Source organism: Epinephelus lanceolatus, chromosome 24 (genome assembly GCF_041903045.1).
Source record: "Epinephelus lanceolatus isolate andai-2023 chromosome 24, ASM4190304v1, whole genome shotgun sequence".
NCBI lineage: Eukaryota > Metazoa > Chordata > Actinopteri > Perciformes > Serranidae > Epinephelus > Epinephelus lanceolatus.
The window spans coordinates 7998392-8017137 of record NC_135757.1 but is presented as its reverse complement, the minus strand read 5'-3'; the positions used below and the strand labels follow the sequence as shown (position 1 = coordinate 8017137).

General features: G+C 45.5%; 1 protein-coding gene across 2 annotated transcripts in view; it reads left to right on the top strand.

Moving 5' to 3' along the window:
• nrp2a (neuropilin 2a) overlaps nt 1-18746 on the top strand; it is an 82894-nt gene that overhangs the window by 45532 nt on the left and 18616 nt on the right. For both annotated transcript variants that reach the window (XM_033615528.2, XM_033615529.2), the window contains exons 8-13: nt 5119-5263; nt 9094-9269; nt 10769-10948; nt 11038-11182; nt 18253-18327; nt 18527-18631. In XM_033615528.2, coding sequence (XP_033471419.1) covers nt 5119-5263; nt 9094-9269; nt 10769-10948; nt 11038-11182; nt 18253-18327; nt 18527-18631 — 826 coding nt within the window. The remainder of the gene's footprint in view (nt 1-5118; nt 5264-9093; nt 9270-10768; nt 10949-11037; nt 11183-18252; nt 18328-18526; nt 18632-18746) is intronic.

The window sequence follows — 18746 nt, the reverse complement described above, 5'->3', positions numbered from 1 at the left end:
AGCCTGCTCCTCCATCACACCGTGTCACACGCCCTCGCACAGACACACACTTTGTTTTTTACACTCCTATAGCTAATACAAACATCACTCTGCGTATGCTCACACACATGCAGACGAACACAACTGGCGCAAAGTGGGAGACTTCGACACAAGGCGGTGTGAGACAGTTTCAAAGGATCACTACCTTAACCTCACACACACACACACACACACACACACACACACACACACTGCTCGCTGCTTTTAGAGGCAGTGGTGGAGAGCGGCCAGCTGGAACCAGTTCCTACTGTCAACATCTTCATACTGAGAATGAGGGAGGGAGAGGAGGTCTGGAGCAAAGATGGAGGATTGTGGGGTGTGGGGGGGGGGGGGTAATGGCTAGAAAGAAAGAGAGAGAGACAGAGGGAATAACTAGAGCAAGAAGACGGGGATGACGAGTGTAATGGACAGAGAAAGGGACTGGGATCGAGGGAACATCACGGGGATGAAAAAGCGGCGGGGAAACGAATAATGTGTTGTGCAGAGCCCACCGCATCTCCCTGCGGTGCCATCAGCTTGAAGGAAAACATTGGCAGAGGAAGGAGACATGTGCCAAAAACACAGGAGTGAGGGAGAAAAAGAGCGAGATGGTGAATGAATCATCTGTCTATCCACACCTTGTTTTCCAGGCAACAAATGTTCGTCTCTCTAACAAGACTCCGGTGAAATTTAGTCTGTTTCGGATGCACACAAGCTACGAGACCGTCAGAGAGGGTTTTACTATAACATACACACGTCTTTCACGGTGACCTCGTTCTCCGGAGAGGTCATCAATAGTTAAATACCCATGGTGCCCGTGTCCCGCCAATGTCCACACAAAGGAGTCTGGTCGCCGCACGCTGCTGTGTGTATGTGTGTGTGCTGGGCTTCGTTATATTTTCATGACTCTCCACACCGGGAGACACAACATGACGGCGTTAATTATTCAGCCCACCTTGCCTGCGCATCACGTGGCACACAGAGCTCACACATACACCAAAAACATGCCTGTCGTCAGGCAGATTACAGATGTGGCCCAGACACCAGACTGGCAGCTTTGGTCCGTCTACATTTCAAGTCGGATTCCTAGTTGGTCAAAAAGTAACCACGAGTTGGTCAATGACCAACTATCTGCTTCCTCAGGTCATTAACCTTTAACCTTGGAAGTACTGGGTCAGGGGTCAAATGAGCAACCCCTCAGGTACCCTGACAATAGACAGGAGGGAGAAGAAGCCGACTGTCAGCTTCTCATTGTCTTTGTCTCTCTCCTGTCTAAGTTTGTTCTCTCTCCACTCACATCCAAGAGAAATGGAAAGAGCCTCTTGAGAGCTGATTTTTATTGAACAAATTGTGTCAGTAATGTTAATGCCACATTCTCTGCTTTTATCCAAAGATGAAAAAGAAAGGGAAGCAGCTGGCAATATTGTAATGCACCAGCTAATAGGCTTTTAGTCGTGACGGGCATCTTGTACCATTGGAACATTGGACATTTCTGGGAAGCTGCAGCGGGCAAATATTTTACATTTAGACATTTCAGAATGTTTGAACAAGCGGCCAACTTTCTGCCCTCAAAGGACAGTCGCACCACTTCTCTAGCACTGCACCATCTTGAGTTTCAGCATTATTATTTTCATTATTATCATTCAGAAAGAAGGTGAATGGATTGGTTTACAAGTGTGAAAACATTCTGTGGTAGTGATAGCAGGTTGCTACATTCTACCCCCCCTGGAAAATTGACCTACGGGATGGCCTTTTTACTTGCAAGGTCCGGTCAGTGTGTAAGATTTAGGAGAATTTAGCGGCATCTAGTGGTGAGGATTGCAGATCGCAACCGGCTGAACCTTCTCCTGGTTATAATCCCTTCAGTGGTCATTGTTCAGGAGGTTTTTACCAAGAGCCGAATTATCAGCAGAGGTTGTTTCCTCTCCCACACAAACAGACCTGATGATTAAAACCTGTATAGACACTGAATATAGTAGTTTCACGTCACAAATCAGTGTTTGTCCGACACTCATAGGCGGGACACAACCCCAGCACCTGCTAATGTGTGCTCACATATTTTTTCTGGTAACCTAATACGTGCTCACCTTATTTTAGATCTCTTATTTTATTTTTTGTGTTTGAAACAAATGGACACGCTGATTTAAACCGGTAAAAACCCTGAATAAGGCAGTTTCAGGTTACAAACTAGTATTTCTTTGAAATCGTTGGGCATTTCAAAGACGAGATGTGCTCACATTTCTTCTCTGATGTCTTAAGATCAAGACATTCAGGAGGCTTTTACCAGGAGCCGAATTTTCCGCAGAGGTCTCTTCCTCTTCGAAGCAAACGGACACGCTGATTTAAACCGGTAAAAACACTGACTAAAGCAGTTTCAGGTTACAAACTAGTAATTCGAGACGAGCCGTTAGCCTAGCACCTGCTGATGTGTGCTCAACTTTCTTCTCTGATAACTTAAGATCAAGACATTCAGGAGGTTTGTCCTCTCCAGAACAAACTGACTTAGTGATTCTAACGGGTAAAAACACTGAATAAAGCAGTTTAACGTTAAAAAAATCAGTGTTTTCTGACACTTTTGTCACGCAGGGGACGCTAACTAAGGTGGCCAACACAAAAACATGAAAAAGTGATTGGCACTATCTTGAGCCAGTTTGGTTTGTCCCTTCCGGACTACTGTAGAAACATGGTGGTGCAACATGACGATCTTTGTAGATGACATACCGCTCTCTTTGTCGATATAAACTGCTCATTCTAAGGTAACGAAAACATGATTCTTATTTTTAGGTGATCGTATATTAAAGAGAACATACTTTTTATTTTATTATTTATACACTGGACCTTTAATTCAATCATGTGTCAGTGAAACCAAGGAAATCTTCTTTGCCAATCCTCCTGGAAAATGTCAAATGTACAGTTTCTTTGATCTTGTTTATCCTATTAATATTTTGTGATTGGTTGACTGCAGTGTGTTTCATCCCTTGGTGGGTTGCAGTCGATGAGAACTCTTTAAATTCCTAATCATTGCTTCCCTCTGCAAACAATTCCAAAAGGTGCTGACGTTGTTGCTCCTCCACTTCCTGTGTGGGGTAGCTGTTGGGAGATGTGAACTGTTTTTGTGCTACCATCAGTTTTTATCACAGTGTCTTCATTGAGGAAGTGAAGCCAAAGTTTAAATGACTGGCAACAATATTCACATACAGACAAATCCTTGGACGGAGTGTTTCCTGTTTCACTGATGAATCTGCTGGTTGTTCTTTCCTTCCTACTCGCCACCACTCCCTGCCTCCTCTTCATTCAGTTATATCTGCTGCCCTTTATTCAACCTCTTTTTTCCACCTCTCCCTCTCCCGCCTCCACCCCTCTCTTCATCTGTTTTTAACTAGTCTTCTGAGGACTCTTCCCCCCCGCAGTCATCTTCTTGTTTTTCCTGTCCTCCCTGTCTTTTCGCTCTTTGTTTCACAGACAGAATATCTGGGAGCGGTGGAGATGGGGCCGGTTGCATGCGAGGCAAACCCCTTCATCATGCGCTCGTCTTTGTGCGAGCGTGCATGGGTGTTTACATAACCCCCATAAGAGCCCACATCCACTGTTTGGCCTCTTAGGTAAACATAACGGCTGCCTATCCTCAATCCAGCCGCAGATACAGCACAGATAGACCCGCTTATCTGTTCAAACACTCACGCTGCTTTGTATTACCACTGTCAGCTCCACTTGATTAAATCAGGCCATGCCCAAAATCAAATAAAACCCCTCGAGTAGGATTTTGAAATCATATCTCTCATATTCCCACTGGTTGTGGAATTTCTGGAATATGGTATCATTTTTTTACAGGCATGCGCCAGACTGGGAATTTTACAAATAGGTCACTTTCTACCAATATGGCAGAGTAATATTTTTAAGCTTCAACTGGAATCACAGTGTTTATCACTTATAATGAAAAATAACATTATCAAATCAAGAGGGAATCAAATTTTAGGCGAAGGGAACGTGCTTTGGTTTGATCATCCAGTGCTTGGAGTAGAGTTAAAGAAATGATGCCCTTAATGTTTAATTCGGCTGCTTGTCGCAGTTGTCTTTTCATTGTGTGTAGTGGCGTTCGTCAGTGTGGTTTTGTGCGTATGTGTCAGTCCACAGCGGCTGCTCCTATCAGCCGGCCCGGTCGACCACAGACAGATAGAGTGAATGACACTTAACAGTCACTCAGTCAGTTAAAAGACACTTCCTCTGCTTATCTGAGTCTGGAGGATGCACGTGTGTATGTGTGTGTTTGTGGGTTCCTGTGGTTTCCTGTGCCTTTTGTGTGTGGTTTCAATTTGTAGCCACCAGCCACCAGAGAGGATGTGTGCAGAGATACCAACTGTACGGTTTTAAAGGTGTTGAGATGAACGACAGACAGAAAGTAAAGAGAAGGTGTTGGAGTAGGAAGTTATTTATATTTATTAACAGGAAGTTATGGGTGACACACAAAGGCAAGAAAGGACTCATGTCTGTCATTGAATGTCCACATCCAACGCCCTCAAGCATCCCAAAACAGGAAGTAACTTGACCACCCTGGCTACATTTGCCCTCCGACCCCTGCTGCCACACCCCGCTGCTCAAGAGCAAATGGAAGGAAGGGAGTGTTCGTAGACGAAGTGAATGTTGATGCTTTGGGAAGTTAATTTCTCTCACATCCTGCCCACCTGGAGGGACTTCCTGCATGTGATGGCCAATCAAGTTTGGTCATGTCAGGTCACGTCTCCCATGGCTTCCTACGGCCACCAGCGTAGAGGTGTGTGGAAGCTGAGCAAGCAGTGTGTGTGTGAGAGAGAAGCCCTCATCCATCGCTGGGCTTTCCCAGCCTCCCAGAGCCGAACCTTTGACCCCAAAACACATCGACAGCTGGGCTGGTGACATTGGATCCGTGTTTGGGTTGTCTCTGCTTTGTCCGGCCTGCCACTGTGTGCGTGTGTAGCCAAGCGAAACCGTGCACTGTGGGTGGGTGTAGAGCAAGAGAGGTAGTGTGTGAGAAAGATAGAGATAAGGCAAGCACTCATGCCGGCATGAGCAGCACATCTCCTTCTGACAGTAACCTTTTGTCTTCTGTTTGTCTTCCCCCAGATTTTCCACGCTAACACCGACCCAGCTGAGGTGGTGCTGAACCGGGTCCCGCAGCCGGTGTTGGCCCGGTTTGTTCGCATCAGACCACAGACCTGGAGGAATGGCATCGCCCTGCGCTTCGAGCTCTACGGATGCCAGATTACAGGTGTGTGCGCAGGCGAGGTTACACTTTTCTCGCCAGAAGAAAGGTGACTTTGCCAGAATCACACTTCTTCACACTCGTACAGTTTGACTGAACAGGAACAAATTTCTGCTGCGCTTTTGTGGCAGTGTTGGTCTGAACCTTGGTGTTGTGCATGTTCACTCTTTGCAAGAGCAGTTTACAATGAAGTAGTTTACATTCACATGCTCTGTGCTATTCCTTTCAAGTACAACCCTCCCCTATATACATCCCCAGCCCCAAATCATTGACTACATTTACATACACACTAATACTCCACTACCATTCCAAATTTAATATGGGTCATATAAACAGCAGTACCAGTAGCTTCATTGTCTGCTGGTGTTGTGTTGTGTTGGCATGCCAGGTGCTAAATCTTTAGATGCCAAAAAACAAGTGTTGCTCCAGGATGACACGTAAGGTCGTGAGTCACAAACTGATGTGTTCATTTCACCAAAAATATGAGCACGCTGCTGAGCCATGACTTTTTACACCTCTGCAGCTGGAGGCATTACGTGTTCGGGATATCCTTATGTCCGTTCACGTGTGTGCCCCATTCTCGTGAACGTGATATCGAGAACACCTTGAGGGAATTCCTTCAAATTTGGCACAAGTGTCCACTTGGACTCAAGAATGAAGTGATTAGAATTTGGTGGTCAAAGGTCACTGTGACCTCAAAAGAAAATGTGTATAATTTGAAATTTCGGACATAGATTATGACAACATTTCACACAGGTCAGTTTGGCATGCATTTTTTCTGTTTCCACTGTGAAAGGTTGTGGATGGAACCGTAACTGTTGGGGTACCAAGCACACAGATCCGGTACTAAAAGGTGGAGCTGTGAACACTGCAGTCTGTTGATTGGTCAATAGAGGACGGTCACTCTTGCCCAGCACTAAGTTGTGCAACAGCTGTTCACACTGTGGCAACTTTTAAATACATTAGTATGTTATAACTATAAAATGAAAGGATGTTTTGTTGCCGGCAACTTTAAAGTTGGAACATTTCCTTGTTATGTTACTCAATACATGAGTTGACGAGGTGAATCCATCAGCACACCTTAAATTTCAATACGACAACTTTGACCATTCCATTAGTTTTGATTGTCTCTCTTGAACGACATACACTTTCAGTAATGAGTGGATCTCTAGGCGTTTTAAAATATATATTAAGGGCCTGTCCCAATACCCACACTTCCCCTAGAAATACCCACTTGCACTTGGTTGTGCGCGTTCACGTTTAGGCTAGTGGTGTCCCAAAACAGAACTGAGGTAGTGGAAGTGGTTTCCAACACTTAAAACCCGCCCCAGATTCCAAGGGAGCCCCGACCCACACTTTCAACGAAGTGGAAGATGAAAGAACACCTTGCGAAGTCAGCAACTTCGGCAAGTTTTGGAAATTTGTTACTGTACGATCAGAATGTAGGCTATACAAACAACAGATGGTTGGACTAGCGTAAACTCATCAGCAACTCGGTTGAACACAGCGTCAAAATATTTAAACAAATCGACTTACCTGAACAAAATCGATCAGAACTAGAAGACATTGTAGGCGCCTCCTGTTTTCAGCATTTCTTCTCCGACAAGAATAAACATAGCACACGCCACAACACAAGCGCTGGAGCCGGCATTTTCATTGCGTCGCTACTACGCGTGACATATCCCTGCACGTCGGCCACGCCGATTTGCATGAAGTGGTGTCTCATGTCTGAGGGAAAGATCTCTACCCTGATATTTCTCACTTCCCTCATCAAGGGTTATCTCGCAAACGAGGGCACTTGATACCAAGTGGAAGATTTAAGGGGTAGAAATGGGATTGGGCCTAATTTGGACCATATGATGTGAACGGCATGTATCCCAATCATCACTTGGAGAAAAAAAAAAAGCATTGTGGAGTGTTGTTCCTGTGGGCTCCGGGAACACTAAACCCCTGCGCTTACCTGAGAAGGACTAAATGCACAAACTGGCTATTTTTGAATGTCTCATTGAGGGAGACTCTTACTGCAGGGTCTAGGCACCATGTCTGAAGAGTTACTTTTGATTCTGAAGGTACTGTACTGAAAGTGTTTGGTGTAAACGGGGCTCTGGTCAGATACCGAATTGGTGACACTAATCTTGGGTGAAACTGTGCCGACTGTATAGATCTTCTGTGCTGCCGAGTTGAAGATGCGTGTGAAGCGTCTATGTTTCTTTCTAGCTTCTTTGCAGCAGCATCCATATTTGAAGCATTGTTAAACTGTCAAACGTGGATGTAAACTGTGACTTGACTGGTTCGCGGAGGCAAACAACCACGAGGCGATAATTCTGGCTTGCTGACTTTTGAAACTTTTTGAACACTAAATATAATTTGCTAAAAAAGAAATCAACTTCAACAGCAAAAAAATAACGCTGAACCATAAAAGCCAGGAACACACACACTCATTGGCACACACTCACTCACACATACAGAACATGTGCATTTAGACTCTTTCCCACACTCCCACCCCCCCCGTTATCTTTTAAACATAGCGAGCCTCGGGCTAATTAAAGGAAACTTTTACTCTATTCTTCCTTCCAGAGGCACCACCAGTTTCATTTCCCTCTCTCGACGCTCTCTGTCTCCGTCTCCCCCCAGCGACGCCTCTTTTTTTCCCCTCTCATGGTTTCAGATGCTTTTTTGATGTGTCCTCTTTGCTCTGTGAGCTCCTCTATATTGAGAAATGAGTAGCGATCAATCATTCATGGCTCCCCGTTCACTCTTACATCAGAAACTGTGATTCGCCTCAGCCTCAACAGCTGCTATTGAAATAACTATTAGCTCTTACAGTACAGGTACATTCACACACAGGCAGCTTCTAAATATAGCAGATGACCTCAAAAGCAGGCGCACCCCTTGAAATGTACACAGACACCACCCACTGGCACACACACACACTCTCGTATACACTTCCTGTGCCTTTTATTCATTATTTACATCTCCTGCTTTTGCTGTGACATAACAGCATGAAACTTTGATCTGTGTTCTCTTAAACCGTCAGCACAACTAACATCTCATCCCACCTCCCTTCCCCCTGCCCTTTCTCTCTTCCTCCGCGTCTCTTCCTCTTCCTCGAGCTCTCTCCACCTCCCTCCATCCTTCCCTCTCCCACTGTTTGCCTCTGCAGGAGCCTCATCTCAAACATCTTGCTCTCCTCCCAGCTTCCCCAAGCCGTCATCCTCAGCTCCGAATCTCTCGCTTCTTTTTTTTCTCCACACTCTTTCCGCTCTCTACTTCTCTGCCTCCCGACTCCTCGTATTATACCTCTCTTATCCCCTTAATCCTCATTTCTCCCTCTCACATACTCCCTCAGCAAGTTACTTTCAATGCTACCCGCTCATCCATATCTGAATGAGTTTCATTTCCAAGTGCTTTTGCATGTACGTGGAACTTTTCCCTCAGTTGCTGAGAAAATGTGTGCAGCACAGTGAGCAGGGAAGCTATTGTGGAGAATATAAAGACGCAATAACATATTAAAAATGTTTGTGTGCGATGTGGAGTGGATGAATGCAAAGCAGGGAAGTTTGCTTTTATCCCACTAATGGTAGTCTAATTGCATGTATGATGAAGCAATAATGCTGCGCTACACAAATCTCTTCCCCTCATCTCACCCTCTCCGATCTGCTCCGGTCTAAACTCTTAATGCTCAGTGGCCAGCAGTGCAATCCTGTGGTGAAGCTTAACAGCTCCCAGGTGGGAATATGTGTAACAGCGTGAGTGTATGTTAGGTCGTCGCTGAAACTTCTCCATCATGAGGCGAAGGTTAAAGTGATCTCTGCCCTCTCCGTCTTGCACTCCAGATGCTCCGTGCTCAGACCTGCAGGGCCTGCTGTCCGGCCTGCTCCCCGACGCGCAGATCTCGGCCTCCTCCAGCAGGGATATGGTGTGGAACCCTGGGACGGCACGTCTGGTGGCCAGTCGCTCCGGCTGGTTCCCCGCGCCTGCGCAGCCGCTGGCTGGAGAGGAGTGGCTTCAGGTACTGAATGATTCTGACTGCATTTAATCTACATTTTCAGTGTATGTTTCCAGATGATGAGCACCAACAATTAAATATGATATTAATGTTAAAGTAAAGTAAGTGCGAGTTTGATGTCGTGGAGGCAAGAAGTATGGCGTGCAACTGCCACGCACATTTCTATGTCAGTCTGCACAACAGCTCTGCCTGAAGTGCCTTATAACCGCACCAAATCCAGTCATCTGTTACCATATTAGTTGGAGAGAAAATGTATATACACACAGCACCACAAATAACCAAATATCAAGCTTAACATGTGTGAGTTGTGCAGTGATGCCGTTATCAGGAAACAGAACAGATTGTCTTTTCTAAACCTTCATGGCTGCGTTTATCGTCATTTCCATGCACACACTGGAAAACAAATTTATTATAAACTTTTTCAACTCATTTTTAAGTTCTTATTTATAAAAAAGACAAAAAAATTGGGAGTCGAAAAAGTAATATAGTATTATTTATTCACTATGTTAAAGGTTTGGTTTATCAGATTTAGCGAGATTTAGTGCCATCTAGTGGTGAGGATTGCAGATTGCAACCAGCCGTTTGGGATTCCTTTAGTGTTCATCGTTCAGGAGGTTTTTAATGGGAGCTGAATCATCCACAGAGGTCTCTTCCTCTCCAAAACAAACTGACCAGGTGATTCACAACATCAGAGAAGGGCTGCTAGTCCAGCTGCTGCTAATGTGTGCTCACATTTTTCTCGAAAAACTTAAGATCCGGACGATCAGGAGGTCAAAATTTAACGCAGAGGTCTCTTGTTCTCACAATACAAAAGAACTTAAGGATTTAAACTGGTAAAAACACTGAATTAAAGCAGGTTTGCATGAAAAAAAATCAGTGTTGCCTGACAGTCTTGTCTCAGAGGGCTTCTAACTACGGTGGCCAACACAGAACGTTAAATTGCAATGGCCGTATCTAGAGCCAGTGTTTGGTTTGTCCATTCTGGGCTACTGTAGAAACACAGCAGTGCTACATGGCTAAATCCCACACACTGGACCTTTAATTGTATGTATGAGCTGCAGTACCTACCTACAACTTTCTGGCATCTTCTTGGTACGCTGGTGTCAAGTATGGTCCGAAAAATGTACTGAAAAGTCTGGAAGTTTGAGTTCAGATAAGGATGGAATTTTGAAATGGGAAATGTGTCGGAACGGGAATCACCAGAGGATCCAGGATACGATATTATCCCAATTCTTACGTCATAATAGTGCTTAATATGCAAGACAAAAGCCAGCAGCAGCCTGGCTGTCATGTCATGTGTTCAGGGTAATTGTTACCTCCTCATTGAAGATGTCACATCCACATATGCAACAAGTAGTACCCTAGATTCTGGCTTCCATTTTGTGTCATTCGAACTGAAAGAGGCAAACAAGCTTCAACAAGAAGCAGAGCTAACACTCAAACATAACCATGTGTTGCTTTGTGTTAACGGCCGTGCATTTATCTCAATGTAACCCCTACAGGTGGACCTCGGTGTGCCTAAGACGGTGCGTGGAGTGATCACCCAGGGGGCGCGGGGAGGAGACGCAGGAAGCGGCGCGACCACGGATAACCGGGCGTTCGTCAGGAAGTACAAAGTGGCGCACAGCCTGAATGGGAAAGACTGGAATTTCATCATGGACATGAAGACGAGCCTGCCTAAGGTGGGTGAGGGAGGAGGATAGATGGGAGGATTGTGCTTGTGCAAGTACAAAGCATCAAGATGACATTTGTGTTTGTGTGTTTTGGGCAGATTTTTGAGGGGAACACACACTATGACACCCCAGAGCTGCGTCATTTTGAGGAGATAGTGTCCCAGTACATCAGGCTGTACCCGGAGAGGTGGTCTCCAGCAGGAATCGGGATGAGAGTGGAGATACTGGGCTGCGACCTTCCAGGTAGGACGCTCTGCCGTTGCTCATACGACAGGGAACCACTTTATATATGGTAATTTGCTGCCCGCACTATTCCAAGCTGAATTATTTCCCCCCGCACTGTAATGAACCGATCTAACCCGAAGTGAATGGACCTTGAGGAAAGGTGGCTCACCAGAAAAGTGAGCCTTACATTAGATATGCATGAGAGTCATTACAGCCTGCCAAAGGTGAGCGGAGACGCCGAGAAAGAGAAAGTGAAAGCTTGACCCTCGAAGGTTGCGCGTTTGTTTCTGAGGTTGTTTCACCTGGAAAATCTGAGTTAGTTCCAACAAGTGTTTGGATCAGCGGGGAGTGGACAGGGTTTGGTTTGAAGGAATGCGTCCCCAGAGAGAGCGAGAGAGAGAGAGAGCGTTGGTTTGTTCACTTTCCAGCGCGATCTGTTATCCAGATGTGAGGCACTGCTGCAGGAACACATTCACCGGCACAAGCGCACATATGGGCTCTCACTATTTACCACTCCCTCTGTGCCTGAACAGGATGACGGGGTTGTATCGTGCAACATGCACAGTCACACAAAATGCACCACAGGATCGCCTTTACCACTTGTGTGGACGGAGTCATAATCAAAGATATAAAGCCACAAAGATGTAGAGAAACAAGTAAGCGATGACGCATTGATCTCTGTCGGTGAATGATGGAACACAGGTGTGCTTTAATTTACATGTAGCCCATAAAAGCTTGCTCTCAACACTTGGTATCTGGTCACTTTTTTACTCTGTACCACACAGGAAATGATTTTGCTTTTACTGTTTGATTCACGTGGAAAGAGCAGAAACATGACACCAATGAACAGAAACCCCCAAAAATTGAAACCAAAGACTGTCTCAAACTGTATCGACCATATTTTGACAAGATGGTGGAGCTAACCCTGACGCTAGCGCCTAGCTTGGTTAGCAGCATGGCTGGGTATCATTAAGAACATTACAACACCAGCACCAATAGTGTAATAGTAGCCATAATTTTGAACGTTTTCATCGAATCTCAGCACGCTATACTACTAAGGCCTTTAAACGTACCTTAATTGACATCACCAGAACACCGGCACAAGAAGGATCGATGCAGGTATCGTTCAGTTGTGGCTTCTGGGTTATTTCGGTCAATTCCTTAAGCATATTGAGTACCAATACCCTGGGCTACTTAGCACAGTGCATCTACAGCTATTATTTTGGTCAGCGCCACTTTGGATTGTTGGAGCCAGATGTGACAGCCCATCAGGAGGGAATGCGGCAAGACAACAACCTAAGTTAAGGGGGCGAAAAGTCTGATTGGGGCTGACAGGAGGGGTGGTGGATGGGTCCAGCAACCTTGGACTTTCACCTTGGACGCCAGTGTTTGCTTCTCAAAAGACTGCAAAGCCAGACCCATTGGCCAAACATAACCACATGAGTGTGTCCTTGAACGAAAAAACGTCAATTTGCGGTGTTGTATTGACGTCATGCTTTTATTTTGAAAGAGGCTGTACACAAAGTGTACATTTCCTGTGAAAAGGGAAGTGTAGTTGGAAACCTACGCGCCTGTATGCCATATGTTGACGTGGAAAGTCCATGACCAAACGTTGATATGTGACGAGGTCGTACGTGAGAATATGTTGGACAAAAGGATGGTTCGCACAGTGCATTTGCAGCTATGGTTTACTATAATAATGCTAATGCTAATTTTGGCTAGCAAAAAACGGTCTTAAAACCATCAAAACAAAATGGACTCACCATAAAAAAAAAATCTGACTCTTTGGAGGGTCTTTTAGTTCAACCAAATGCGGAGCAAGACTTTTTAGGTGACCAAAACGTTACTATTAACTTTCATGAACTCATGTGCCTTCGTCCCCCACAATAAAAACTTTTATTTCGACAAAATGAACGACATATACACGACAAATTAATGCAGAAAAGCCACAAATTACTAGAATGGCAGAAATTAAGTGTTAAAAACTTTCTGATAAATATGTGTACCTCCCAGTGTTGAAATGAAACCTACACCCTTGCTACCTACAGTAACTAAGGTTATTGCTGCGGTAGTGGCTTGTCGATGGATGGCATCCACCTGTCACTCAAAGCGCCCATGACCTTAATTATATAACATAAAGCTGATCGAAACCATTTTTGTACCAGGCTGTAAACATGTTTATTTCTGCTGTAAAGTTTGGCATTTTAACATGAGGATCAATGGGGACTGACTCACATCTGGAGCCACCCTCCAGTGGCCATTAGAGGAACTGCAGTTTTTGCCAGGCTTCATTTTCCAGCCGTTGAGGTTTCCACTTGAGAACAAAAAAAGAACCCTTGGATCAGGGATTACCACTTTCTGCAGACGGGGGGTTTTTATCAGATGGTGTGGAGGGTTTGTGTGACAGAAAACTGCTGTTGAGGGTCACACATTGTTCACAGGCCTCCAAAACTCAGCAAGAATAGCTACTACTACTGCTGACATCCTGTAAATCATTCACTTCCTCTCACACTCAAACTATTCACTTCTTTCCAGGCTGTCTCAGCTAAGCCCTCTTTAGAATTCCTTCTCATTTATGTGATTTAGGAAATTAAATAGATGGTTTTTTTTACCCCAAATCTTGTAGTTTGAAAATAGCAGCAGCTCCCACAGTGAGGCAGAATAAGGTCTCTGTCATCATTCCTACACATGGTTGCAGTTCTTTCTTTTCCCACCCCGAGGCCTCAGTGCGTGGGTCCGTAAATGTTTTTGTTCTTTTTTTCCGTTACCATGCCTCCTCTCCTTCCCCTCCTCCTCCGTTACTCATCACTCGCACCTCTTTTCCATGCTCGCTGCTGTTGGTCCTAACTCCTTCTGTTTCCCCCTGTTGATGCGCAGCTGCCTCACACACACACACACACACACACACAGGCAGACACACACAACCTCAACAGTAAATTTTTTATTCTGGTGTACGTACTCCAAAAAATGAAAAATTTATGAGCTCAGGAAGGAAATTTTAGAGACTGATCTGTAAGAGAAAAATGCAAAATATCACCTCTTTCCGGGGAAGGATCATTTCACTTTTAGGAGCACTGAATTGTAGCTTGCACACACACACACACACACACACACACACACACACACCTGTAATGTAAATCTCAGGTGTGACAGCCTCACACTGGCTCTCTGGTTCCTTCAGAACCTCGGTAAATATGGTGGAGCTCACTTTAAAATGATGACAGATTGCTCGCATTGGTCCTATACTTACTGGGGCTGTGTGTATAAGCTCTTTATGTCACTGTCAGAGCATCCCGTCGTCTAGGAAAGCTTCTGTGAGTGTGTGTGTGTGAGAGAGAGAGAGAGAGTGTGTGTGGATGAACCTTGATCTGAGCACTTAAACCCACCCAACAGAATATCAAACAATGGCTACTTATCTTTCCCATCATGTTTTTATCTTTTGGGTGAATGTGTGTGATTGTGCGTGCATTGGCATCCATTCATCTGGGTGTGTGTCTGTGTGTGTGTAGGTGTGTGTGTGGGTGGCTAGGACTGCCAAGCAGAGATTTACAGAAAAGCTTTCTACATAATTGAAGTTTTTTTTTCCTCTTCTCTGACATATTGCTGAGTCAGATTCTTTTGGAGAGAGCAATGTCTTTTATGCAGAGAGCCCTTTCCACTCTGCGTATATACGCGTGTGTGTTTTTGTGCGTCGAAAAATAAGCAGCGTGTATGTCTGTGTGTGTTTTTGCGAGCACGTGTGTATGCATGCTCAGCCGCCGTGCGTATTTGTACGTGCGCGCCTCCATTATCTATGCCAGCAGCTCCCCTGGGTCCAGTTCTAAGTGTTGGCGTCTCATCCCCTGCATGACGATGACTTGCATCATCACCTGCAGCAGTCGGCACATTATGTAAGACAACACTCCGCTGCAGAGGGACTTTTCCTGCATTGCAAGGCCCTCTGCTGCGCATGTACGCTAGGCCGGCCACAGTCCTCACACACATCAAGGGCAGGGCTCGGGGCAAGGTAGGCAGGTCACATACGTTCACACACATCCTCGCTCTGTCTCACATAAACATACACACCCACACAAACGCACAAGTCGGTCCCATTCCCATTGCCCCCGACACTCCTGTCACACCCTGGAAAGGTCAGCACATTTACACTGTGACAAGGCCTGACCTTTGAAAGCACAGAGTGCTCAGCAGCTGGGTGGAATCTTAATGGATTAGCCCGTGTGTTTTGTGTTCATGTGTGCGCGCAGACGCCTGTGTAATGTATAGGCCGTCGGTTTGTTTTAACGCCCGGTTCCAAGACTTAAGTGGAGGGCTGAAAGGTTACGCTGGAATCAAACAAAAGAGAAGAGGAGGTAGAATGAAAAAGAAAAGAAGGGGAACAAGAGATGCATTGAAATCTCTTCAGGAATTGAGGTTTGAGGAAGAGGGTCGCTTTTCTCGCCTGTACCTTCCCGGTGGGCCGGCAGCGATAAGAGTCTCATTAGGTAGTTAATGACAGGCATAAAGGACATGACATTAACGCTGGGTTAATGTCAGGAGCCGTCGCCAGCTGTGGCCAGGTCTTTCATGTCTGCCATTTCTCCAGCTGGGGCGCCGTCGCGCTCATTTCCACAGGAAGTTCCTTTAAGCGGATCAATTGTGTATCACGCCGCGTTTGTTGCCCTTAGTGCTTTTCATAGTCTTTAAATGATAATGGCTGTCGTGCAGAAAGAACAGTCGGAGGCTCTGGTGTTGTCACCGACAGCCAGCCAGCAGAGGGAACTGTGTTGATGGGAGTTTTGGTGTGTGTTGTCCCAACTGATGAGCTCACATAGATATTGTTTGGATGGACTTTTAATGAGACATGTCAAATTTAAAGGGTGACCTCAGTCCTTTCCAACCTGGACTCTATTTTTGTTACGTTTGTGTGTCCAAGTGACTAATAGGTGCAACAGTTTTTGAAACTGGTCCAGTATTCAGCGACAGGGCTGCAGCCAGCAGCGGCGAAACAAGCTGCAATGCGCGACTACAGCAACTGAAAGTTCTTGTTTTCGTGGGTTGGAAGTGAAGCTAGTAGATGCTGCTGGGTCTGGAGTGAATGAATAACTATGAACTGGGCCTAAAATCCTCCTGTGTTCAACCAGAAACCCCCCTGAAATCATCATCACCAAACCTACCAGACTCCATTCAAATAAACAGCGATTTAAGCGCACACAGAGCCAGCTTATTGTCACGTCTAACTTGGTGAGTAAAGGGTTTATTTCGGCAAAAGCTGAAGTTGAAGAGTTGGTGATTGTTGAAAAAGTGGAGACACAACTCTCATGAGTGTAATTTTGTTTCTGTGGACTTTAAATGAAGTGCCTTTTTACAATGGTAAAATTGCTGTTTATTTAAAGGGAGTCTCTTGGGTTTGTCGATGGCAATTTCAGGGCTGTTTCTGGTTAAACAAAAAGGAATCATACTCTTTAACTAAAGCTCTATGTCTGTAGGTGCCTTTCTATAATGCTGTCAGACACTTGTAATAACAATCTGAGTCAGTCAGCGTAAAAAACAAGCACTTTAATTGGATGTAAATTGATGGTGCACAATTGCCCCCATGTGATTACATTGCAGCCTGTTTCGGTGAAGCTCTCCCACTCAATAGTCGACCAATTTCAAAAGTTGTCGTTCCCCACTTACTTAAACACAAAAGCTTGAGAAAATAGAATCCAATTTTTAACATACTGGAGTTACTCTTTAATATGAGTTCAAATCTACTCCCATATTTCAGTTATTAACTTCAGATAACTAAGAAAAAACTGTGTAAACATGTGTTGTTAATAACTCTCTGCGATGGTTACACAAAGAGAAACTGAGGCTAACAGTTTATTCACATGATAAATCTGGACCTCTGCTTGAAACCTGACCCAAACCTCCGCGTAACCTCCCCAACACACCACGGTTGACCCATCTGCTCCTAATAACACAGCACTTTCCCCCACTTCACATTCCAGCGGCAGCCTGCTTAACATGTGTCCATCTGTGCACACATGCCGTGTGTTTTAATGAGCACGTCGTTAGTGTGTTGTTTCGCTTTCCGTGTGATGTATGCGCGCTTAAATAGATGTTAAGGGCAGGGGGAAAATCATACATTTCATTTTGCGTTTGCTCTCCCCTCCCATGAGTTATAGAGTGAGCGAGACACTTGGTAACACACCCCATCGCTCACACATGGAGTGTGTGTGTGTGCGCTGTATCCTCCCTGACAGCCAGTGAGTAGTCCCAGTCAAAGTGTGATCATCCTGCCCAAGGTCGAGGGGAGTTTGTTGGACACATCCATCCATCAGCTTTAACCCCAGACGCTCTGTATGCGTGCATGTGAAGTCATGCGATTGCGTGTGTATTCGCATGTGGACGTGCGTGTCAGCATATTTGAGTCAGTGCCGGGCAGATACCAACGCCGGAGCACCCAGACACAACATGACGGGGGCCCTCTCGGGTGCTCTCAGGGCTATCTGTGCCTTCCCTCGCCTGTCTCTGACACTCTGGGTGGGATGGCCGGATGGAGACAGGAGGCGGCAGGAGATAGTTTCGGACCGTGACTTCACACTCTCAATTATGACATGAGCTTTAATTCACCCTTAATGTACTGGACACTGAGACGGGCTGCTGAATTATGGGTAAAATGACCCTGGAAAAGCAGTATAACTCTATATATCAACATATTACAATATCCAAAACGTAAAGCGGCTAGCAGTTTCCACCTGTTTCCAGCCTTTATGCTAAGCTAAGCTAACCTGTTGTTAGCCGTAGCTGTACTGTAGCTTCATATTTAGCATTCAGAAGTAACAAAGCAAAACAAGTCCAACTATTAGCTTCCTTGAGCTCACTTCCTGTCATAAAGACACAGCGCCTCATTACTTCCTGTTCCTATTTCCCTTTACTTATTACTTCCTGTTACTGTTTTCCCTGGCCCTGCCTCACGTACGCTGCTGTGCGCGGCAGCAGAAATGCCACATAAATAATCTCTTAAACAAACATTCGGTGATTAATGGGTCCTCTTTGCATTAATCCAGTGTTTGAGTGTTGTTTCATACACCCATCTTTGACCTGTGCTGTGTTTGTGTCCGTAGAAACCACCACGCCAGCCGACACCGCCACACCAACCCTGCCTGCCGACACTGAAACCACCACTTTCCAGGTTCCCGGTGAGTCCAGGAAACAAGGTATTTTACATGAAAAGAAAAAGAGGATTAATGGTGTTATTAGGGAGCAGTAATAGAAAAGATGAAAGGGCTGTGTGACATTATGTAGAGCAGCTGCTTTCTTTATCTGAAATGATTCCTCACACCTCTGCGCCCTTTGGCTCTTGCTCTCACTCACTCTTCCTTCCTTCCTCCTCTACAGGAGCCCCCTCTTCTCCGTCAGACAGCTTGTGTGACTTTGACCATGGTCTGTGTGGGTGGACGCACGACCCCAACGCTCCTCTGCTCTGGTCCCTGCACAGCCACGGTGAGTCTGCTCATCAGTCATGTGGAGATTCGACGTGACTCACCGCCGCCGTCTGGTTAGCAGGACGACTCAGAGCTGCTGCAGGAAGCTTTTCTCAATGTGATGGACATCTTAC